The sequence below is a fragment of the Eptatretus burgeri genome, chromosome 7, assembly GCF_056783735.1.
Source record: "Eptatretus burgeri isolate ZD-2024b chromosome 7, Ebu_testis_v1, whole genome shotgun sequence".
NCBI lineage: Eukaryota > Metazoa > Chordata > Myxini > Myxiniformes > Myxinidae > Eptatretus > Eptatretus burgeri.
The window spans coordinates 92,609,026-92,633,804 of record NC_140967.1 but is presented as its reverse complement, the minus strand read 5'-3'; the positions used below and the strand labels follow the sequence as shown (position 1 = coordinate 92,633,804).

Below are 24,779 nucleotides of genomic sequence, written 5' to 3'. Positions count from 1 at the left end.
TGATAGTAAATAGCATCATTTTAAACTTACCCGGCACAATCACAAGCCCCAGATATGTCCTTCCCATCAGTGTTCAGAAGCACCTAAGCCAGATAGACAGTCGATTCACTGGTAGCGATCCGTTTGGGGGGGGGCGGGTTGTGCAACACATGCCCATCCACTCGGGCCTTGCAATGAAGCACATTATCGGGAGCTTATACTCCAAACAGGTGCTTGTTCGGCGAGCTGAGAAGGTTCTCCAAGATCTTTCATTCTGCAGAGGTACAACCCTTTCTCTCAGGTACCTTTACAAGTATTTTCTGCTTTTTTTAGAAGTTTTGTCAGCCATTTCAGGTAACAATCATGATCTCCCACACACAATATACTTTACGGTGCCCTGAAGATTGCCATTTCCTGGGGTTTCTGCACGTACACACCATTCTGGGGTGGATTACGTCATTTTCAAAGTCACGTATTGAGGGGAGGTTTGGCTGAATTACGCATGCAATCTTTCTGAATCTTTTTGGCTTCTTTACATTTTCTTTTGACAAGTTACTTCCTTTTGGGGGCCCTCGAGTATAAATGACACTGAAAGTGAGACTACTTAAAATCGGACCATTTTTTTTTAAAGAACCAACATGCCATTGAGAACATGAAACACCTTCAATTTCCTTTCAAAGTACATTCTTCAGTTTGCTTTACTGGCCAACACTTTGGAATTCCTGTTCCATTTCAATACATCATCAATTACTATATATGCTACCCAAATACCTTTGTACAGAAACAAATATAATATTCAAACCGAATGAGATAGTTATATTTTAAAAAATGGCCGCACAGCTGATACTGCACATGAGAAGGCTGAATGCTTAAACTCCGTGTTTACTTCTAAATGTTATGTCCCAAACCCATCACTTTCTGTATCCACCTTACCCAGTCACACCCAGCTGTTCCTGGACTCTGTCCCTTTCTCCTGACAAGGTGGAGAGCGTGCTGTCAAACCTCGACTCAGATTCTGCAACCCGTCCAGACGGCATCAGCCCACGTGTCCTAAAAACCTGCTCTGCTGCTCTTGCTCACCTTCTCTCTGTTCTATTCACCCTGTCATTTACTCAAGGTCATCTGCCATCTGCTTGGAAATCAACAAACATTACCGCTTTGCATAAAAACGGTGCAAAAACAGATCCCTGAAACTACAAACCAATCAGCCTTCTCCAAATCATCAGCAAAGTCATGAAATCCATCATCGCTTATGACATTAAATCCTTCCTCTTCTCCAATGGCTTGATTTCCGATCATCAATTTGGTTTCAGACCAGGTCACCCTACCCTGAGTATGCTGCTTCTGCTCTTCCAACAATGGATGGAGGTCCTCAATGCCAGACATTAAATCAGAGCCATCTCCCGAGATATATCACGTGCCTTTGATCCGGTCTGGCACCCTGCCCTGCTCATAAAACTCTTCCTGTGGTATCCAAGGCCATCTCCACTCATGGCTCACAGACTTCATCTCCTCACAGAGGCAACACATGGCTCTTAATGGAGCTCTCTCATCCTCTCCAGGCTGGAGTTCCTTTAGGCAGTGTTCTGGGCCCTGTGTTATTTTCTGTTTTTCATCAATGATCTCTCTGAACCTCTGGAAAATCCTCTATCTCTTTGCTAATGACTGCACCCTCTGCCGTACCATCTGTCATCCCTCAGATCAGCAAGCAGCAGCTTCTTCACCCTCTGCAGATCTGGGTAAAATTACAAGCTGGTCCAGCAATTGGAACATGTCTTTCAGTCCTGACAAATCTCACACTCTCACTGTGTCTCTCTGAAAGGACCATCTGGAAACCCCCTCCCCCCACCCCCCCACCCATCTACTTTCTCAACAATCGACTTGAAGTCCTTTCATTCAAGCTTCTGGGTCTCACTATCTGCCAAGATTTTTCCTGAGAAAGATACATTTCCAAGCTGGCCTCCAAAGCCAGTCACCGACTCGGAATCCTCTGTCGTGCAAAGTCCTTCCTTGGCACATCTGAGCTATAGACCACATACAAAGCTTTAATCAGAAGCCTGGTGGAGTACTGCTCTCCCTTCTGGGCTGGTGCTCCTGCCTCACCTTTCTCAGCTTCATGCTGTGGAGACCAAGGCATTCAGGATCATCCGTATTTCCCGTGATTAAGCAGTCTTTGGGTCTCTCACTCTCTCACCACAGGCAGGTCGGTGGTCTTTCTACCATCTCCTCTGCGATCTCGCAACCCCCCCCCCCACCACCACCACACTCTGTCTGTGACCTGTCCCCCCCCCCCACCCATATTTTCACAGGGCGCTCAGGGTCCACCAACAACCCCCTTCTGGTGAAACTACCAAAATTAAGAATCACTGCTCACCTTCACTCTTTCATTCTTCTTTTTTTCCCCACCGCTGGAACAAACTCCCACTCTCTCCTCAATCCTACCCTCCCTCCAGATCTTCAAAACAGCTCTTCACCACCCTCTCTCATCTCCCCCTTCCAAAACCACGATCTTTTCTATCCCTCTTAATCCACCCCAAACCCACCTCCATCAAATTCCCTGCTTTTCTTCCTGAAAGTTCCTGTAGTGTCCATCTTGTTTACCCCATCCTTCTCCCTTCAAAAAATCTCCTAATGTCTGCTCCCTATTGTTTTGTGCTTCCTTCTCCACCCCTCGACTCATGCTCCCTTTGTTATATGTTCTTTGTATTTCCTCTTATACGAGCCTCGACAATATATCCAAAAAAAAAACCCTCATCCATACTATGATCATGGATAATCACAGGGTCAGGAGATTCTGAGCAGGAAGAATCAATAAAAAAATCCCTTCTTTTCATTTGTCTTATTGACATTAAATAACAAAATGATGATCATTCAATGAGATGACAAACTTCTGGACCTCCTCAATTATAAAAAAAATATCCTGGTGGGGCCCCTCCCCCATCTATCTATAATTCCAGCAATCTCTGTGTGTCTGCTTGTCTGAGACTGCCGTTTCTCGACGACCGCCGTCCGATCTCATTGAAACTTGCCAGGAATATTGCCGGGGACCCGCGGATGTGCCTTTTCGAGGTGTGATATCGATCGGACGAGCGGTTCCCAAGTTACGGCCATTTTACTGCTTTTTCAGTGTTGAAAAGGTGTATATATGGCAGCTGATGTCGTTCCACCTTCTCACCTTATCGTGCCATTTTTTCCCAAATTATTAATAACCAGACGACCACCGGTCCGATCAGATTGAAACTTGCCAGGAATATTGCCGGGGCCCCGCGGATGTGCCTTTTCAAGGTTTGATATTAATCGGACGAGCGGTTCCCAAGTTATGGCCATTTATCTGTCAACCAATGACAGGACACGGTGCTATGACATCACGAATGACGTCACAATTAATGTTTGTTTAATTATTTTTATTTTTGGCACGATTGACATCACAATTCTTTTTCTTCTTCGTTTGGTATGACGTCACAATCGAGACTGGGGACCTGAGTATGTGCCTTATTATTTATTATTGTTGTGCTTGGTGGACATTTGTGAATACATTTACAGAGAGAGGGCGAGAGAGGAGGGGGGAGTGAGGAGAAGGGAGAGAGGGGGGGAGAGAGAAGGGCGAGAGAGGGGGAGAGAGAAGTGCGAGAGAGGGGGCGAGAGAGGGGAGGGAGAGAGAAGCTAGAGAGGGGAGGGAGAGAGGGGCGACGGAGGAGGGGGCGACGGAGGAGGGGGCGACGGAGGAGGGGGCGACGGAGGAGGGGCGACGGAGGAGGGGCGACGGAGGAGGGGGCGACGGAGGAGGGGGCGACGGAGGAGGGGGAGAAAAAAGGGGAGAGAGGGGGAGAGAGAGTGGGGGCGAGAGAGTGGGGGCGAGAGAGTGGGGGGCGAGAGAGTGGGGGCGAGAGAGTGGGGCGAGAGAGTGGGGGCGAGAGAGTGGGGGCGAGAGAGTGGGGGCGAGAGAGTGGGGGGCGAGAGAGTGGGGGCGAGAGAGTGGGGGCGAGAGAGTGGGGGCGAGAGAGTGGGGGCGAGAGAGTGGGGCGAGAGAGTGGGGGCGAGAGAGTGGGGGCGAGAGAGTGGGGGCGAGAGAGTGGGGGGCGAGAGAGTGGGGCGAGAGAGTGGGGGCGAGAGAGTGGGGGGCGAGAGAGTGGGGGGCGAGAGAGTGGGGGCGAGAGAGTGGGGGCGAGAGAGTGGGGGCGAGAGAGTGGGGCGAGAGAGTGGGGGCGAGAGAGTGGGGGTGAGAGAGTGGGGGCGAGAGAGTGGGGGACAGAGGAAGGGGACAGAGGAGGGGGGACAGAGGAGGGGGGACAGAGGAGGGGGACAGAGGAGGGGGGAAAGAGGAGGGGGGAGAAAGAAGGGGGGAGAGAGGGGGGAGAGTGGGGGGGCGAGAGAGAGGAGGCGTCAATTCTTCTTCGTTTGATATGACATCACAATTGATGCTGGGGACCTGATACTGCAGGCACGAAGCTGCACATACTGGCACGCACCTACGGGCCCGCACTGGTTATAAAAATTGATTGTGGCCACTCCCCCATTACAAAAAATGTGGGAGTGGCCCCTCCCCCATTATAAAAATTCTGATTGTGGCCCCTCCCCCATTATAAAAATTCTGATTGTGGCCCCTCCCCCATTATAAAAATTCTGATTGTGGCCCCTCCCCCATTATAAAAATTCTGATTGTGGCCCCTCCCCCATTATAAAAATTCTGATTGCGGCCCCTCCTCCATTATAAAAATTCTGATTGTTGCCCCTCCTCCATTATAAAAATTCTGATTGTTGCCTCTCCTCCATTATAAATATTCTGATTGTTGCCCCTCCTCCATTATAAATATTCTGATTGTTGCCCCTCCTCCATTATAAAAATTCTGATTGTTGCCCATCCCCCATTATAAAAATTCTGATTGTTGCCCCTCCCCCATTATAAAAATTCTGGTTGTGGCCCCTCCCCCTTATAAAAATTCTAATTGTTGCCCCTCCCCCAATATAAAAATTCTGGGTGTGGCCCTCCCCCATTATAAAAATTCTGGTTGTGGCCCCTCCCCCATTATAAAAAATTCTAATTGTTGCCCCTCCCCCAATATAAAAATTCTGGGTGTAGCCCTCCCCCATTATAAATATTCTGTCAGAAGTCAACAAATGGAATGCACTACTGGGGGACATTATGAATATGACTACTCTGGACCAGTTCAAGTCCCAACTGGAGAGATATAGGGTTGATCGCGCTGGACACTGAAGTTATGATTACACTGGTCAACAATTTTTTACTTTCTGAATGTTGTCTAGATTTCTACAAGTGAATTAGGGTATTCTGGCACTGCTGAATCAGGAAATGGCATCCGTTTCTCTCCATCAGGTCAGGTTTTTGTGCTAAGTTGATTTGAAAAAATCAGATCTTGTGACAAAATCAATTACATTTTTGTGGCATTATCAGCTGATTTTTGTCAACACATATCATCCTAAACATGTTTTTAAGAAAAAAAAATGTTTTGCCAACAACATTTATTGATTACATGATAGAAACATCGATTACTGTCATCTGAATGGTGGGCATTGATAAAGGTAAGTACAAGTAAATTGCATGTTGCGTCACCACTGTTCAAACTTCAGGGCTTGAACTTCCGTTTCTTCGAACTCCTGGAATGTTCAGCGGCAGGGAGGTCTCTCTTCAGATTCCAACAGTAGTCAGCCATCATGACTGCGTCCCAGCGACCCTGATACCTGGTCTCCATCTCCTTCATGTCCTGATGGAATCTCTCCCCCTGCTCGTCACTCATTGAACCCAGGTTCTCAGGAAACCGGTTCATATGTGAAAATAGGTAGTGCATCTTGAAGCTCATGTTGCAGCCCAGGTTTCTGAAAGCAGTCAGCATGTTGTTGACAAGTTCTGCGTAGTTTCTGGCCTTATTGTTGCCAAGAAAGTTCTTCACTACCAAAACAAATGTCTTCCACGCTTCCAGTTCCACTTCGTTCATTGAGTTTTTGAACTCTGGATCTCTGATGAGCTGACGGATCTGAGAACCATCAAAGATGCCAGCTTTCAACTTCTCCATGGTCAATCCTGGAAAAGCCTGGCACAAGTAAGTGAAGCAGTCACCATCTTTGTCCAGAGCCTTGGTGAACTGCTTGATTAAGCCGAGCTTGATGTGCAGCGGTGGGAAGAGTATTCTGTCTCTGTCCACCAGAGGGTCGTTGATGACGTTCCTTTCTTTGCATGGCACCAATTCCTCCTGCACAGGCCAGTCCTTCTCCGTGTAATGCTGAGCACGGTCCCTACTATCCCACATGCACAGAAAACATGGGTACTTGGTGAAGCCAGACTGTTGTCCCAACAAAATGTTCACCATCTTCAGGTCAACACAAATAAACCACTTATGCTGATCATAACCAATTTTCTCCAGCACGTACTTCACCGCTTCATACTTCTCCTTCAGTGTAGTCAAGTGAGCGATGGGTACAGAGGCAAACTGGTTGCCGTTGTGTAGCAGAACACATTTCAGTGATCGCTTGCTGCTGTCAATGAACAGTCTCCAATCTTTGGGTTCGTACTGTGGCACTCCAAGCTTGAGCAGAAGCGCATGTCATAAATTGGCGCATGTAGGTATTGTACATTCTTCAGAGTTCGTTATTTCAAGAAATACAACTTTTTTGTATCACATTATTACAAAATCTTCCCCATTAACTTTAGTTTTGATCCACGAACTTTATGCTTTGCCTCACCAATTTTTGGAAGATTTTGAGGTTTTATGACTTCAAACTGATCCCTTTTCGACATAATCACCCAGAACTATCGTACCTGAATACATCTTGTCATTAAAATAATTATTTCCAATCAAAACAATTATTTGACATGACATTTTACCCCCACCAACTTCTTCTAAAATGCTCCACACATGCGTACATGTGAACAAAAATGTAAAAAACGACATGTGGCCATATCTCAAAAACTTGACCTGATTGAACAAAACTAATGTGAGTTTTGGATTCAGCGCATCAGATTCGACCTAAATCAGCTTAAAAAATGCAGACAACAAATTTGTTGTTGACCAGTGTTATTTATCTCTCGATACTATACAGCTTGGAACCTCATTGGTAAGGACTTCACAGTAACGAGGGATAAATATAATCAACACTTTTAAATCAATGGTTGACACGGGGGAAATGCAAACAAGGGCTCGGCAGGCATGGGGTCAAGGCAAAGGCAGGCAAACAAGGCATGGCAATGCGAATGTGGAGCAGCAGATGCAGCACAAACAGGCCGGCATATGAAGCTGGCCGGCCTCTGGTCTGGTCCGTGAGGTTCTGGAGGGAGTGCGGTGGTGCCAGCCGCTCTGAAAACAGGCTCGAACCTTCCCTCCTGTCTCCACCCAACCTATCGCCTTTGCCTGTCTTTGTCCCTACCCACTCCCTTAGTTTGCAACAACAAAATTTAGACTTACCATTTTGTTTTCTTTTTTCTTTATTATTCCAAGTGTCCCTAACCCTCCTACTGTCCTTGTCCGGCTAACCTATCCTACTTGCCTACTCCCAACCCCTAAGATCCTTTTTGAGGGGAATAAGGAAGAGTGGTGGATCTGTTTCGAGGCCCAATGGAGCCTCAGAATAGCCTCCACAGATTTCAGCAATTTTTCCAAGGTGGATCCAGCGGCCTACGGAGAGTGAAGGGATTGATGGTGCGAAGGAGGTACACATTTCCTATCTGTCCTATCCTTTATTAAACTTTAAACTATCCCAGGGGATGCCTGGTGTTGGCTTAGTGGTTAGGGTGGCGGCTTGGGATCCCAGGGTCCTGAGTTCAAGCCCGTTGGCTGCTGAATTAACACCAGGGGGTTGACTCAGCCTGTCATCCTTCCGAGGTCGGCGAAATGAGTACCAGTGTACTGGTCCCGGTGTATGCCCCGGTTAGAATAGGTGTACCATATCCCTGTGAGTCGTAAGAGGCGACCAGGGTTGGCGTCAGGAAGGGCATCCGGCCATAAAACATTGCCTCAAGAAAAAGCCCAACCCCTGCACAGCAGGGAAAAATGGCTGTAAAAATGGTCATATAAACTATCCCAGGGGCTTTTCAACACGCCTGTCTATTTAAACTATCGGTTCCAGCAACCGTGATCCCCGTCGCTTGTGTTGGTGTCTGTTATAAATTTGGACCTGAACCTCAAATTTTCTCTCGTGCCCTTGCACAATTTCGTGGCTGGGCAGCGTGGCTCAATTTAGAGGGATTCCCTTTTGCTGAACTCGAACTACGGCACCCCCAGGCAGCTGAGGCTGTCTCCGAGCCTACCTGCTCTGTATAAACATGGAGAGTGCCCTTCTTGGCTACTCCCCCGTATATGCCCATGTGACATTTCTGGTGCTGCGGATCCCATACCGAGGGTCGCCCACGCTCATTTCACTATCCCGATCGCTTGGACCCATGGCCGACTCTGGCCAACTCTGGCCGACTTCTCCGTGCCCGGAGTGCCCTCTACTCAGTACTCACCTTTCCACAGCCACACTCCCAGCCGGTCAATGGACTCCTGCACCCTTCAAAAGAGGTATCGTGCCTTCTTCCAACACCAACAACAAAGCGACCTCCTTTTTGGCAAATTTAACAAACCCCCTAACGAACATTACACTGACTCTGAGTTCCCTTGGGTGGGATTCACTCCTCCCCCTAATCATTCATTCGCACCAAGCTGTTATTCAGCTTGGTTTTATTATATTATTTTATATACTATTTATTCACTCCATTCACACTAGGGCCCACTGCCCCACATTTACTCATGTTTCTTTTGTTTTACTTTTTCCACACCAACACTGACACTGGCACTCCACGAGCTATGTCCCCCAAACTAGCTCGTGCTCCCCATCATCCCTTATTCAAATGCACATTCCTTTTAACTCTACTGCTAAGCTACGTCCCCACTACATGGTCCATGTCTGTCCGTGTTTCCCAAAATCCATTTCTAAATCTAACCTAACATTCCCTCTAACTCGTTTCACCAGGCCCCATGGAGGACGGCTCATGCCCACATGAGGCCGGTCGATCTATGCTAACCCTTCCCACTAACTAATGCTCCTTTGCCCGGGCGAGGATGCTTGCCACATCCTGGCCGGGGTATCGTGTACTCGTAGCAAGGCTCTACGAACCTTGCTTCTTCGCCAGGGCGGCGGTTTTCGACACGCACGTCCCCTCCGTTTGGGCAAAAAAAATAACAGCGTAACGGCACCCCGTTAATCGCAACTGCTCGCTCTCGAGCCGTCCACCATGTGAAGCACCGTGCACCACTCACCCAGATTTCGTGCTGCGAGATCCCCGGTGATGCCACTCGCACACGAACCACACCGCGAGGCTTGCAACGCAAGCGGGACTGACTGTGTCGTCCCGGGGACCCGCTCCACGCGTCCTGCAAACAGTACTTGTGGTGAGCAGCATGTGGGCCTCTGTACACGGGCTCACGTGCTTTCCAAATTCACACCATCTTCGCCATTTTAACCGTGCGTGTGCTGGTTTTGTACCAAGCACGAGACGTTTCCACGCCGGCTTCCCAATCCGAAGTCATGCGCGCTTGGGCCGCCCGCAAAACACGGAATGGACCTTGCACACAGCATCCAGCGGAACCGGCGCGGTCTCCAAAATAGCTCCATCCATGACACAACCCAAGTCCCCCATCTGGATCGGTCCGAGTACCATTTCCACACATGCACTCCCACATGTCATATCACTCGCATCACACACTCTGGGACATTCAAATCGGGGGCTCGTGTTAGCCCAAAGGATCGCGGGGTTTCTATACCCCCCCACCCCCCACAAGCTCGGCATGTGCTTGTTCGCACCATGCACCCGCTCGACCACGTACAGCCTTACCGGACTCACCTCGTCACAGCCTGCCTCACGGGAGCATACCGTATCCCCTCGTTCCTGTGGGAGGTTAATCTGACCCTCGCATTGGGCATCGACACATTCCACCCGCTCAACCTCAATGTCCCTCACCAGCTCTACTTGTGTGTGCTCCTCTTTTACTTTAGTTTCGTGCAATTTGTCCCCCTCTTTTGATTTCTGTGTCTCCCTTTGTGTCCCTGTTACTATTTCTGTCATCCCCTGCTCGAGTTTACCGGTCTCTCCCCCAATTATTACAGCGTCGCTCGTCTCATCGACCTTGCCCGTCTCCATTGCGGTCTGAACAGCCGTTAAACTCCCCTTTGACTCGGTCGTTCTTTCACGTGCAGGCGCCATTTTCTAGTCCATGGCCTGCATTTCGCCTTTCACCTCCTCCAGGCTCGCCTGCAGGTTTAACCCCATGCTCTGCATTTCACCCATCATGTTTTGTGCACTCGCATCTATTTTGTCATGCAAATCCTCCCTCAGTTATTGCATGTTTGCATCCATTCTTTGTGTATTCCCATCCATTCATTGCTCATTCACGTCCATCATGTTTGTTTCTCATTATTTCCAGGAACCGGCCCATGTCAAATGACCCTGATGAAGCCGATTCGCCTCGGTCGGTCGCTGATCCGCCAGGGGTCGGGGGGGGGGGGAATTTGACGGAGGGGGGGGGTCATACGCCGCCCTCCTGCACCCATTACAACCTCTGGGTCCGATCGCGGGGGGGGGGGGTGTCTTCTTGCATGGAGATGTCATCCTGGACCATGGATTTCTTTCAGCTTAGGTCTGAACCCACCTGCTCCAGCCTGTCTTGGCCTACCATGGTTGGTCTTGAGAATAATTTAAACGCTCTTAATTCGGAGGGAACGGGGGGGGGGGGGTTGCTCCATGCACCCCTGATCCGAATCCTGTGAATTTCTCTATGGAGGCGGAGGGGTTATAATCGCGCTCCTGACACCAATTGTTGTAGTGCCGAGTTCGGGAGCGAGAGTATATTTTACAAATAATAATCAGGGAGGGAGACACAAAGCGGGGTTAAACCGACTAAAATGCAATGTACAGTTCTACTTATAAGACTGGCCACAGACAGACACACACACCCAAAAAGAAATGGCGCCAACTGGCCTTTATTCAGACCCTCCAGCCACGGAGGATAGGCTAGCTGGGGGTTAGAGTTTGGTCAGGTACCTGGCCACCTCGTGCGGTTTTACCGACCCGCACTTGTGGAGCTCGGAGTCCGTGGAAGGGAACGGAGATCCTCAGCTCGAGCGCTCCAACACAACCCAACACGGTGGGACTCGAACCCACGGACCAGAATCCGAGCGCAGCCAGGATCCTACGAACTACCCGGCCAGCTACGAACGATGACCAACGACCAGGAGAGCCCAGCAGACCAGAAGCAAGGAACGACCTCCAAGGAACCAAGGAAACCCCCCCCCCCGGATACAGCTCGCGATCCTTCTTATCCCTCCCCTGTGCGGGGTGGAGGGATCCGCTGTCTCCAGATTCGTAACTCGTCTCCAGATTGGACGGGGCGTTTTCGGGTGTCATGGCCAGCCGCAATTGGAGGAGGGGTGTGTCGGCGTCTCAGTGCTCCTCCCCCGAGAGAGGCCCTGTTGTCTTCCCCAGTGTTGACAGGGGAGACATTCTTCTTTGATGGGGCGGAGTCAGAGCTCCGAGGCGAGGGGGGCTCCGCCCATGTCCGTAGTCAGAAACACGTGCGTTATGGCGCCATGGTGTGAAGTGAGAGTTGGGTGGGTGAAGCGCTTATTCGCCCGCAGAGTGGGAGGAGGAATGAAATTAGGGTTTTGTTGGTGTTGATAGATTTAAAGATGTAAAAAAACCTGACGATAAAAGAAACCCGCAGCACACACATGAAATTAACCCATTAGACATAGGGGAGGGAGTCTAAATATCCACATATACTTAACGAGATAACTGAACTATGGGACTGCTGACTGTCTGTGTGCAAAAGGCTTCCAAATTCATAACAATATATACAAGATACGAGTTTTAGTAACATATGGATAGATGGTAATACTCCATGATACTACAATTCAGATCAACATTTGTGTCTTGTACATGGGATATGAAGTCAAGTAAACACACCATGTTTGCTGCTTTATCACCACTAAGTGCATCCACACCTTGTTTGTTATGCAATCTGCGTGGCGTTGCGAACCACAGCAACTTATAAAAGCTGAACGACATTAGAGGGGGTGTGTGGGGTCGATTTGTACGTTCTATTTGTTTTCATAAAACACTTAATCCATTATCAAAGTAGCTCCAACTCAGGGAGAAGGAGAAGGAGAAGGAGAAGGAGAAGGAGAAGGAGAAGGAGAAGGAGAAGGAGAAGGAGAAGGAGAAGGAGAAGGAGAAGGAGAAGGAGAAGGAGAAGGAGGAGAAGGAGAAGGAGAAGGAGAAGGAGAAGGAGAAGGAGAAGGAGAAGGAGAAGGAGGAGTTTTAATATAAAAGGCGATACATTTTGAATGTGTACAGGCTTCACACGTTCCATTTCTATCTTTCTCTTAATGTGTTGTATATTATTCAGTCCGAGCAAACACAACCCGTCGCTTCGCTGATTAGATGGGAATATTTGGTTGGTAAGGGAGAGATGGAGGAGACGGAAGAGGGAGAGGGAGAGGAGGAGGGAGAGGAAGAGGGAGGGGGAGGGGAAGGGGGAGTGGGAGGGGGAGAGGGAGAGGGAGAGGGAGAGGGAGAGGAGAGGGAGAGAGAGGGAGAGGGAGAGGGAGAGGGAGAGGGAGAGGGAGAGAAGGGAGAGGGAGAGGGAGAAGAGAGTGAGGAGAGGGAGAGGGAGGGAGAGGAGAGGGAGAGGGAGAGGGAGAGGGAGAGGGAGGAAGGGAGAGGGAGAGAGAGGGAGAGGGAGAGGGAGAGGGAGAGGGAGGGAGAGGGGGGAGAGGGGGAGGGGGAGGAGGGAGGGGGGGAGGGAGGGGAGGAGGGGAGAGAGAGGGGAGAGGGAGAGGAGGGGAGAGGGAGAGAGAGAGAGGGAGAGAGAGGGAGGAGAGAGAGAAGGGAGAGGGAAGGAGAGGGAAGGGGAGGAGGGAGAGAGGAGGAGGGAGGAGAGAGGGGGAGGAGGGAGAGGGAGAGAGAGGAAGGAGGAGGGAGGGAGGGAGAGGGAGGGAGGAAAGGAGGAGGGAGAGAGAGGGGGAGGAAGGAGGAGGGAGAGGGAGGAAGGGAGGAGGAGGAGGGAGAGAGGGAGAGGGAGAGAGGAAGGGAGGAGGAAGGGAGAGAGGGAGAGGGGAGGAGGGGAAGGAAGGGAAGAGAGGGGGAGAGGAAGAGGAGGAGGAGGGGGAGGAGGAGGAGAGGAGGAGGGAAGGGAGAGGAGGAGGGAGAAGGAAGGAGGGAGAAGGAAGGAGGGAGGAGAGGAGGAGGGAGAGGGAGGAGGGAGAGGAGGAAGGGAGAGGAGGAGGAGAGGAGGAGGGAGAGGAGGAGGGAGAAGGAGGGAGGAGGGAGAGGAGGGAGGAGAGAGGAGGGAGAGGAGGGAGAGGAGAGAGGGAGAAGGGAGAGGAGGAGGGAGAGGAGGAGAGGGAGAGGAGGAGAGGGAGAAGGAGGAGGGAGAGGAGGAGGGAGAGGAGATAGGGGAGGGAGGGAGAGCAAGGAGGAGTGGGGAGAGAGAGAGGTGGTGGGAGAATGGGGTGGGGAGTGAGAGGGAGCGAAAGAGGGTGGGGAGTGAGAGGAAGCAAAGATGGGTGGGAGAGAGAGAAAAAGCGAAGAGGAGTGGGAGAGTAAGGGGGAGCGAAGAGGGAGCAGAAAGGAGGGGAGCGAAGAGGAGGGGGGAGCGAAAGAGGGGAAGCGAAGAGGGGAGGCGAAGAGGGGGGGGCGAAGAGAGGGGGAGGCTGAAGGGGGAGCGAAAGAGGGACGAAGAGGGGGAGCGAGGGGGAGACGAAGAGGGGGCCGAAGAGGGGAGAGCGAAAGAGAGAAGAGGGGAGAGAAGGGAAGAGACGAGGAGGGGAGCGAGAGGAGGGGAGCGAAGAGGGGGCGAAGAGGGGGGCGAAGAGGGGGAGCGAAGAGGGGGAGGGTGAGGGGCGAGAATGGGTGGGGGAGTGAGAAGAGAGCGAAGAGGGGTGGGGGGTGAGGGGAGTGAAGAAGAGTGGGAGCAAGAAGAGTGGGTGAGTGAAGGGGAGCTAAGAGGGGTGGGAGAGTGAGGCGGCAGCTAAGAGGGTGGCAGAGTGAGGGGAGCGAGGAGGGAAGGAGAGTAAGGGAGGATCGAGGAGGGGTGGGAAGCTAGGGGAGGCAAAGAAGGGGGAATAGTGAGGAAAGGGGTGGGGAGAGTGACGCCTCACCAAACGTCACTATACACTGTGGGAGGGAGGGTGAGTGTGTGAGTGAGTGAAGGGGGAGCTAAGAGGGGTGGGAGAGTGAGGCGGCAGCTAAGAGGGGTGGCAGAGTGAGGGAGCGAGGAGGATAGGAGAGTAAGGGAGGGGGGGGGGGGGGGATCGAGGAGGGTGGGGAAGCTAGGGGGAGGAAAAGAAGGGGGAATAGTGAGGAAGGGGTGGGGAGAGTGACGCCTCACCAAGCGTCACGATACACTGTGGGAGGGAGGGTGAGTGTGTGAGTGAGTGAAAGAGAGACAGAAGTGTGGAATAAGAGTGCTGCATTTTATTGGAGGAGGAAAAAGAAGAGAGGGGGAGAGAGAGGGGAGAGAGAGGGAGAGAGGGGAGAGAGAGAGGGAGAGAGAGGAAGAGAGAGAGGGATAGGGGAGAGAGAGAGAGAGAGAGGGAGAGAGAGGGGAGAGAGAGGGAGAGAGGGGGAGAGGGGGAGAGAGAGGGAGAGAGAGAGGAGAGAGAGAGGGGAGAGAGAGGGAGAGAGAGAGGGGAGAGAGAAGGGAGAGGGAGAGGGAGAGGGAGGAGGGAGAGGAGGAGGAGAGGGAGAGGGAGGGAGAGGGAGAGGGAGAGGGAGAGGGAGAGGGAGAGGGAGAGGGAGAGGGAGAGAGGAGAGGGAGAGGGAGAGGGAGGGAGAGGGAGAGGGAGAGGAGAGAGAGGGAGAAGGGAGAGGAGGGAGAGGGAGAGGGGGAGGAGGAGGAGGAGGAGGAGGGAGAGAGGAGGAGGAGGAGAGGGAGAGAGGAGAGGGGGAGGAGGAGGAGGAGGAGGAGGGAGAGGGAAAGGGAGGAGGAGGAGAGAAAGAGAGGGAGGAGGAAGGAAGAGGAGGGAGAGAGAGGGGAGGAAGGAGGAGGGAGAGAGGGAGAGAGGAGGAGGAGGGAGAGGGAGAGGGGGAGGAGGAGGAGGAGGAGGGAGAGGGAGAGGGGAGGAGGAGGGAGAGGGGGAGGAGGAGGGAGAGGGAGAGGAGGAGGGAGAGGAGGAGGAGAGGAGAGGGAGAGGAGGGAGGGAAGAGGAGGAGGGAGAGGAGGAGGGAGGGAGGAAGGGAGGGAGGAGGGAAGGGAGGAGGGAGGGAGAGGAAGGAAGAGGAGAGGAGGAGGGAGAGGGAGGAGGGAGAGGAAGGAAGGAGAGGAGGAGAAGGAGGAGGAGGAGGGAAGAGAGGAGGAGGGAGGAAAGGAGGAGGAGGGAGAAGGAGGAGGGAGAGGAGGAGGGAGGGAGGGAGAGGAGGGAAGGAGGAGGAGGAGGAGGGAGAAAGGAGGAGGAGAAAGGGAGGAGGGAGGAGGAGGAGGGAGAAGAGGAGGAGGGAGAGGAGGAGGGAGAAGGAGGAGGAGAGGAGGAGGGAGAGGAGGAGGGAAGAGGAGGAGGAGAGGAGGAGAGGAGGAGGAGAGAGAGGGAGAGGAGAGGAGAAGGAGGAGGAGAGGAGGAGGGAGAGGAGGAGGGAGAGGAGAGGAGAGGGAGGAGAGGAGGGAGAGGAGGAGGGAGAGGAAGATAGAGGAGGGAGGAGGCAAGGAGGAGTGGGGAGAGAGAGGTGGGAGAATGGGGTGGGGAGTGAGAGGGAGCGAAAGAGGGTGGGGAGTGAGAGGAAGCAAAGATGGGTGGGAGAGAGAAAAGCGAAGAGGTGGGAGAGTAAGGGGGGAGCGAAAGAGGGGGGAGCCGAAGAGGAGGGGAGCGAAGAGGGACGAAGAGGGGGGGGAAGCGAAGAGAGGGAGCAGAGAGGGGGAACCCGAAGGGAGGGGAGCGAAGAGGGGAGCGAAGAGGGGGAGCGAAGAGGGGGGCGCAGGGGGAGCGAAGAGGGGGAGCGAAGAGGGGGAACGAGGAGGGGGAGCGAGGAGGGGGAGCGAAGAGGGGGGAGACGAAGGGGGAGAGTGAGGTGGGCGAGAATGGGTGGGGGAGTGAGAAGAGAGCGAAGAGGGTGGGGAGTGAGGGGAGTGAAGAAGAGTGGGAGCAAAGAGAGTGGGTGAGTGAAGGGGGAGCTAAGAGGGGTGGGAGAGTGAGGCGGCAGCTAAGAGGGGTGGCAGAGTGAGGGGAGCGAGGAGGGAAGGAGAGTAAGGGAGGATCGAGGAGGGGTGGGGAAGCTAGGGGGAGGCAAAGAAGGGGGAATAGTGAGGAAAGGGGAGTGGGGAGAGTGACGCCTCACTGCAGCGTCACTATACACTGTGGGAGGGAGGGTGAGTGTGTGGTGAGTGAAGGGGGAGCTAACAGGGGCGCGAGAGTGTGGCGGCAGCTAAGAGGGGTGGCAGAGTGAGGGGCGCGAGGAGGATAGGAGAGTAAGCGAGGCTCGCGGAGGGGTGGGGATGCTAGGCGGAGGAAAAGAAGGGGCGAATAGTGAGGAAAGGGGTGGGGAGAGTGACTCCTCACCAAACGTCACGATACACTGTGGGAGGGAGGGTGAGTGTGTGAGTGAGTGAAAGAGAGACAGAAGTGTGGAATAAGAGTGCTGCATTTTATTGGAGGAGGAAAAAAAGAGAGAGAGGGGAGAGAGAGGAGAGAGAGAGGGGAGAGAGAGAGGGGAGAGAGAGAGGGGAGAGAGAGAGGGAGAGAGAGGAAGAGAGAGGAAGAGAGAGGAAGAGAGAGAGAAGGGAGAGAGAGGGAGAGAGAGGGAGAGAGAGGGGAGAGAGAGGGGAGAGAGAGGGAGAGAGAGAGGGGAGAGAGAGGGGAGAGAGAGGGGAGAGAGAGGGAGAGAGAGGGAGAGAGAGGGGAGAGAGAGGGGAGAGAGAGGGGAGAGAGAGGGGGAGAGAGAGGGGAGAGAGGGGAGAGAGAGGGAGAGAGAGGGAGAGAGAGGGAGAGAGAGGGAGAGAGAGGGGAGAGAGAGGGGAGAGAGAGGGGAGAGAGGGAGAGAGAGAGGGGAGAGAGGGGAGAGAGAGGGGAGAGAGAGGGAGAGAGAGGGGAGAGAGAGGGAGAGAGGGGAGAGAGAGGGGAGAGAGAGGGAGAGAGAGGGAGAGAGAGGGAGAGAGAGGGAGAGAGGGAGAGAGGGAGAGAGAGGGGAGAGAGAGAGAGAGAGAGAGAGAGAGGGAGAGAGAGGGAGAGAGAGAGAGAGAGAGAGAGAGAGAGAGAGAGAGGGAGAGAGAGAGGGAGAGAGAGGGAGAGAGAGGGAGAGAGAGGGAGAGAGAGGGAGAGAGAGGGAGAGAGAGGGAGAGAGAGGGAGAGAGAGGGAGAGAGAGAGGGAGAGAAAGGAGAGGGGAGGTGAGCAGGTGGAGGTGAGCAGGTGGGGTTAACAAAGAGAATGATATGTTATGCTTAACGACTGAACACCAGCACGAACACGAACACACTTTTATCTATTGTACAGTTCCGGCTGTTCCTGAAATATAATATAATGTAAGGATTGCTGTAAATGATGTCAATATCACAACATCCGACATTCAACTTCATTATGATTGTAAACCTCAAAGCATCGTGACATGTAATCCGAAACGAATGAACCCCTTCATACAGGACAGACAATCACTTCTCTTGACTGACTTGGAGAATGAAAGTCGAGATAAGATGAAGGACCAACACAAGTACCTCGTTACCCTCTTCTTCCTCAACTCCTTCTTCTTCTTCTTCAACTCCGTCCTCGTCCTCGTCCTCGTCCTCGTCCTCGTCCTCGTCCTCGTCTCCCACTTCACGCTCTCCGTATTCCTCGTCTTCGCTCCGTTGCTCCGACTCCTCCATGTCGCGTGTCCTTTAATTACAAAATAAACGCGCCAAACGAGGCTTTGCAGGACTGCGGTTTCTCCGGCAACGAACCGCGCGCGTTAAAACGATCTGGATTATCAAAGAAAGTAATTTTTTTTTTAAACCCTCACAAATACTTCACAACTTTCACTACCAGGGGCGTCGCACTTCACAACACTGAAGTCGAGGCGCCTTCAATTACTCCCACGTGACCATTTTGTGGAAATCGCAAATTAATAAATTTTGTAATCTTCTTCTTCTTCAAAGGTTTTTCCAGCGTCTCGCGCAGATGATCACTGGGTGTGTCCGTGTCCGTGTCCGTGTCCGTGTCCGTGTCCGTGTCCGTGTCCGTGTCCGTCTCCGTCGATGGACATCAGTCTGAATTCATGTTTCAAACATTTATTTAATTTCCTGGTTCTGAAGTTCCTCGAACAAGACGGAGGACCCGAAGTTCTTTGCGTTTTTGTGTTATGCGGAATGACGGGTTCTGTGGTGGCCGCAGTGCAAATCCTGCCACCAACCTCCTAATAAGAAGTATCCCAACTGCAGGAGGACGTCCACAGACACAGTTGGGCACGAGATATGGATGGCCGTTGGCTCACAAGGAGCTCCTCCACCCTTTGTCCCTCGGATGGATATGAAACTGGATGTCCTGTCTGCAGGCATTAGTTGGGGGACATTAAAGATCCCAGTGTCCTTTGTGAGGAGGAGGTGAGCTCTCACCGGCACCCTGAAGAAATTCCAAATTCCTGCGTTGGAGTGGTGACCCATCCAGGATTGTAAATCGAGGCAAAGAAACTGCTTCGGCAGAACCGACGCCATAGATAGATCAGTGGTCTCCAACATTTTGATCCCACAGGCCGCATTCACTACTTCCAAAGATGTTGGGAGCCAGAAAAAAATTGATGCATTTCATTGAGAAACTTGATACTGAGAAACATTTTCAGAGTCAATGAGAAACTTGATGCATTTTTTTCAGAGTCAATGAGAAACTTGATACTGCTTCTGCTCTCCCAGGATCAAGTTGATGTCGGGCACCAGATGGGAGGAAGCAACATTAAGAGTGTCTTCCAGGTGCATGTCGGACAAGGCGTTTCGGTTCTTGTTCTTGGAGTACTCCAGCTTGCTGAAGAACTGCTCGCACAATTATGTGCTGCCAAACATGGAAAACAACTTCTGGGCATGCTTGATCAGGTTGGGGAAGGTCTGGTGGGGTAGCCCCCTGTAGAACTCCTGGAGTTCCTTCTCCAGGAACTGGGCCTTGATGTCGATGTCACTCTTCAGCTCGATCAGCTCCTCCTGCAGGTCCGTTGGGGCTTGCAAGGGATCGAATGAGAAGGGCATGGCGAAGAGCTCGAAGCTGACTTAACGCTTGCAGAAGTCATGGAATTGTTTCTCGAACTCCTTCTTCAGATGGGCCACCTCTGTAGCATACCTCTCACCATCAAAAACGGTCTCATCCTCACCGTGCTGGCCCTGCAGAGTGTGAAGTGGTCGAGTCGGCCGGCACGCAGTTGTGACTCCCACAGCTCCAGCTTGTTCTCGAAGGATTGGATGCAGCCATAGAGGTTGTGGACCAGCTTTCCTCTTCCCTGCATAGACGTTGAGGGCATTGAGCTTCTCAGTGATGTCAACAAGGAAGGCAAGGTCATCCAGCCACTGGGAGTCTAAGAAGTGACCGACTGGCTGGCCCTTCATTCCCAGGAACATGGCCAGCTCGTCCTTTAGCTCAAAGAAGCGCTTCAAAGTGTGGCCCCTGCTCAGCCACCTCACGGCCGAGAAGTACAGGACATCCCCGTAGTTTGCATCAAGCTCCTGCAGCAGCTCCTTGAACTGACGGTGGTTGAGAGCATGCGCACGAATGTAGTTGACATTGCCAATGACCTTGCTCATGACGTCCTTGAAGCCCAGGGTCTTGCTGCAAAGGTTTTCTTGGTGGATGATGCAGTGGCACCAGATGAGGTCGTGCGGCAGCCCCTGACAGCTCAACTCGTCCATGGTGTGACCTTGCAGGCCCTTCTTGGTGCCTAACATGGCAGGGGCGCCATCCGTGGTCATGCTTGTCGTGACTCTTTCACCCGGCCGAGTGATGACAGAGTCGAATGAGGGTTCTCGAATAATACGATTTATTTCAGAAGATGGCACCACGCATGCGGGATGCAACCCAACGACCACAACCAACAACGGTGGGGCCTCCAAATCACATCACATCACATCAAAGTTCATACTCCAAGCACACACTTATATATCTTCTTTCCCGAGGTGGAGTTTTAAAGGGGAACCGGGTGGAGACTAAAAGTGTGGACCAAGAAACAAAGGAATAATAAAGAAATAAATGTGGCAGTGGGCTCCTTTTCTCCCCTCCCTATGGCCCTTGAGACAGACCCCAGATCTTGCAACACAGCGATCTTTGCACATACAATTCAAGCCCTCCCACCCTAAAGCTGCAAATCATCCCTGACACCTGTTGATAAAGCCTTCGCTGTTCCCAGAACTAACTGTGGGAGGTGGGTTGTGGAATGTAGGATGTAAAGCAGATCAAGCAAGACCAGTTATACCCAAGGACATGCAGCTTGCCAGCCGAACGAAGGCAGGGAGAGCACTGGGGCTTGGTTAAAATACATTTCCAGCATTTTAAGGGACTCGTTTGGATTCGAAGAGCCAGTTAAAATGCAATTAGTAAATGTTCTGCTATGGCCAAATATTACCACTTGTGCTACTTCTCACAATACTGACTAGTTTTGTGTAGTTCAGGTTGGCCTTCTGTAAGGCAGCGTTGCACTCATGGAAGATGAGTGGCCGGCAGTGGCATTGTGTAAACCCCTTTAAAATTGCTACATGGAAATGTGTTTTGATTGTAAAGTCCTCGTGGGCCGCAGTATAGGGCTCCGTGGGCCGCATGCAGCCCGCGGGCCGCAGGTTGGGGACCAATGAGATAGAGCATGGTTCATCATAATTCAGATTCTGTATTATTTCAGGGAAATTCAAATGTCATGTGGGGTATCAAAGTCAAAACAAAACGGTCATCTGACCTGCAAATGACGACAATCATCAATTTCAAGGATAACTTGAATGGCACTCAGTGGAGCGCATACCTCCACCAGGCTGAACAGTTTACATTTTGTATCCAACTGCTGGGCCGGATCTGGATCTGGACCTGAACCAAAATCAAATGGACTTGTTTTTGTCACCGAACCAACTCATTCACCAAGTGTTGTTATCATCCGTTCACATCTATTTGAAATATTGTGCGAATATCGATATGTATAATATATATGTGTATATATATATATATATATATATATATATATATATATATATATATATATATATATATATATATATATATATTGTTGCAGGCCGGGGTCAGTGGCGAGAACGACCACGAGGTGGGGAAAGCTACGTCGTCTCCACCAAACTCCCCGAAATTGCAGGCCGTCGCTCCAGATAATTCCGTGACGTGGCGGGTCACTGAACCGACCATGATCGACAATACTTCAACCGCGTAGCGTAGGGTCTTTTTGTCAAGAACCAATTAACCAAATAAACTACGCAATTTCGACTACCGGGGAACCACACCCTCAGCACGTCATGTTCGAACCGGGTCACTCTACTGACTGCGGGAGGGTTCCAACTACCGACTATCAACTCCGGTTAGGGTGCAGCCGAGCGGAAACTGCCAAAGCCGTGCCGGCTGGAATGAACGGATTATCGGGGTTAAAACCCGACTAAACTCAGATCCGAACCATGCTGGACCAATACAAGAAGGGACGGAAACCGACTGGGAACATTTCGAACAAGTTTTATTTGCAGTAAAAGACAAAGGCAAGACTTAACACGAATATGCAAGCAAGGAATCTCTGTGTGTGTATGTGTCTGTCTGTCTGTCCGTCTGTTTGTCTGCGACCAGCGTTTCTCGACAACCGCCAGTCCGATCTGATTGAAACTTGCCAGAAATATTGCCGGGGTCCTGCAGATGTGCCTTTTCGAGGTTTGATGTCAATCGGACGAGCGGTTCCCAAGTTACGGCCATTTATCTGTCAACCAATGACAAGACATGGTGCTATGACATCACGAATGACGTCACAATTAATGTTTATTTATTTATTTATTTTGCATGATTGACGGTCCGATCTGATTGAAACTTGCCAGGAATATTGCTGGGGACCCACGGATGTGCCTTTTCAAGGTTTGATATTAATCGGATAAGCGGTTCCCAAGTTACGGCCATTTATCTGTCAACCAATGACAAGCTGTTTTTTCCCAAGGTTTAAATGAATTGTTCAAATTATTAATTAATCCCAAGGTTTGAATTTTCCCAAGGGAAACGGCTGTTTCCCAAGGGTTTGAAAGCTGTTTTTTCCAAGGTTTGAATTAATTGTTCGGGAGGGAGGCACCTGCAACCGCAAGGGAGGAACCTGGAACCGCTTTGACTGCATGTCCTTGAGGTTTTCAAGCCCGTTGCAAAACAAATCCTGATTTCTCTGAAGCACCTTTTCCAACCGATCTTCTAATCGGCTTGGAACGGTTCGTAACAGGTGAATGGCTGGCGCTGGCCAGTCTAGCCTGATGCGAGTCAGCCATTCCTGGCCAAGGAGAGCCGGCCCCCTCCCCCGCACCACATGTAACGGAAGCGCGGCTACCTGGCCTTGGTAGACTACAGACACGTCTGCCATCCCAACTGGTGTGATCTTTTCGTTGGTGTACGTGTACAGTGTGAAGTTTGACCTGATAAGCTTCAGGCCGTCGAGCCGACGCGCGGTCTGTTCGCCCATGATCGATACAGCCGCTCCAGTATCAATCTGAAACATGATCAGCGTTTTATTCACTTCAATTTCCACCGTCATTGGTCGTGTCACCACAGGACCAATTGAAAACAGGCTCATCATTGGCTGCATGTCCTGCTCCGGGCCGCCGGGGTCATGATGCCCAGGCTGCAGGTCACGCTCCAGGTCGCTGGGGTCGTCCCGCACCTCGCTATCCATGACCTTAACGGTGGCCAACGCCACTTGACACACACACTTCAGATGTCCTACCTTGTGACAATGTAAACACACGGTGTTCTTATATGGGCACACCTGTCGCAGGTGTTGACCTCCACACCCCCGTGTGTTCACCTCGCCGCCCGCGCGGCCGCGCTGCGACGTCTGGCCCCGGCCCGCACCGAAGGTCGTGTGTGCGGCCTGGGGCGCTTGGAACATCGCGTGGACCCCGCAATCACCTGTCATGCTCAGGCCGGCGATGGCTCAGACATCCCTGAGAGTCTCTTCGACGGCCGACGCTGTTTCGACTGCTGAGTTAAGCGTAATGTCCTCGTACTTCTGCCGTAGTATCGCCGAAACCATTTTCGAGTCTTACAATCCAGAAATAAAACGATCTTTGAGCCTGGCCTGCCATTCACCCAACATGAATTTGCAGGCAATGGCGAGATGTTTCACCCCGCGCGACGAAAACCGCGATGCGCTCCCCCGGGCTCCTTGCCAGGTGATCAAACTCGTACCGCGCCAGCTGCGATGATTTCTCCGGCGCCATGTGCGTCTGCTAATCCAATTGCTCCGGAAAGAACTCAAAGTCATCGCCGATGAAAGCAGGCACTTTGCCATGAGCGGTGATTCGATCCCAATCCATCGTCGCCAATTGTAGTGGCCGAGGTGCAGTGAGACACCGAGAGTGAGAGTGTAGTAGTAACTCTGCTGTATTGCATGCTCGGATGTACACCAGCAAGAGCCTCTCGCGGGCGAGTAATGATATATGGAACCCAACCACATGACTATCATCAAAAGCACTCCACGCCCCGACAGCACAGTATATAATTAATAAACAGGATTAAAACAGGGAACACCAGGAACCCCAACTCGTATATAATTATAAACAGGATGAGAACAGGAAACACCAGGCACCCCAGCTCGTATTTAATTAATAAACAGGATTAAAACAGGTGACACCAGGTACCCCAACTCGTATTTAATTAATAAACAAGATTAGAACAGGTAACACCAGGAACGCCAGGTCGTATTTAATTCAAAAACAGGGTAAGAACAGGAAACACCAGGTACGCCAGGTCGTATTTTATGAATAAACAGGATTAGAACAGGTAACACCATGAACCCCAGCTCGTATTTAATTAATAAACAGGATGAAAACAAGTAACACCAGCAACCCCAGTTCATGTATAATTAATAAACAGGATTAGAACAGGTAACACCAGGTACCCCAGCTCGTATTTAATTTATAAACGGGATCAGGTTTCAAAGACGTAGTAATTGACTCCAGAGTATTTTTAAACGGATCATTTTGTGAGTATTTGACGGAGCCGCCATTTTCCCCGTGCTATCCCGAACGATGGAGAACAACACTCCCAAACAAACTACGTTATACTAATTTACGAATGTTCGATTTCACAAGGAGCAAACATGGGTGGAAACATCACCTTCGTCAACATTCAGTCGTGGGTGTGTTGAGAATACGAGGTGGTTGGGTGTGAATCTATAAAAGGTTATCTATTTATTACGTATGAACGTACAAACACAAAATGAATGTTCATTCACATTAATACCAAAAAGATATAAATAAATAAGGAGGTGCACCATCACTCACAATGTAAGCTCCTTTATAACAAGGGTTATCATGAATAACATTAATTATATAAACACACGTCTGTTGTGCAAGGTTTCTCATGAGAATCCCAACTGATCAAAATGAACGTTTTAAATCCTGTTCTCATTGGGTGAAAAGATTTGAAAGAGAAAGGACTCGTGTTGTTCATCAACCTTGGGTCACGTGGTTTTCACTGGAAGAGGTTATTTGGAACAAAAATACATAATTATATCTCGGTTGATATATCAATGCAGACGAGGGAAGGGGGCGTGGCCACAGACCATTGTGACGTCACAATAAGAAGTGCAACAATAGAGAACTCTTTAGACAGAGCAGTATCATTAAATCTTCAGTTCGTGGAG

At 51.2% G+C, this 24,779-nt stretch overlaps 3 protein-coding genes across 4 annotated transcripts in view; all 3 read right to left on the bottom strand.

Annotated features, from left to right (window-relative positions):
* LOC147023803 (leucine-rich repeat-containing protein 23-like) overlaps nt 1–18,473 on the bottom strand; it is a 74,299-nt gene extending 55,826 nt beyond the window's left edge. The window contains exons 1-2 of one of the 2 annotated variants that reach the window (XM_085889616.1): nt 18,342–18,473; nt 17,668–17,827 (exon numbers count right to left, since the gene is read on the bottom strand). In XM_085889616.1, the coding sequence (XP_085745742.1) occupies nt 17,668–17,817 (150 nt within the window). In that variant the 5' untranslated portion in view covers nt 17,818–17,827; nt 18,342–18,473. Of the gene's footprint in view, nt 1–17,667; nt 17,828–18,341 lie in introns of those variants that run through there. The other variant, XM_085889617.1, reaches the window with a different exon arrangement.
* On the bottom strand, nt 5,055–6,526 carry LOC147023804 (uncharacterized). Its single transcript, XM_085889615.1, has 2 exons — nt 6,367–6,526; nt 5,055–6,234 (listed from the first exon to the last, which is right to left on the bottom strand). The coding sequence occupies exon 2, from the start codon at nt 6,009–6,011 to the stop codon at nt 5,565–5,567; it is 447 nt and encodes a 148-aa protein (XP_085745741.1). The 5' UTR covers nt 6,012–6,234; nt 6,367–6,526; the 3' UTR covers nt 5,055–5,564.
* A 712-nt stretch (nt 18,474–19,185) lies between the features above and the next one.
* LOC147023802 (general transcription factor II-I repeat domain-containing protein 2-like) lies at nt 19,186–19,878 on the bottom strand. Its single transcript, XM_085890360.1, has one exon. It carries the CDS (start codon nt 19,876–19,878, stop codon nt 19,186–19,188), a length of 693 nt encoding a protein of 230 aa, XP_085746486.1.
* Between the last annotated feature and the right edge of the window lie 4,901 nt (nt 19,879–24,779).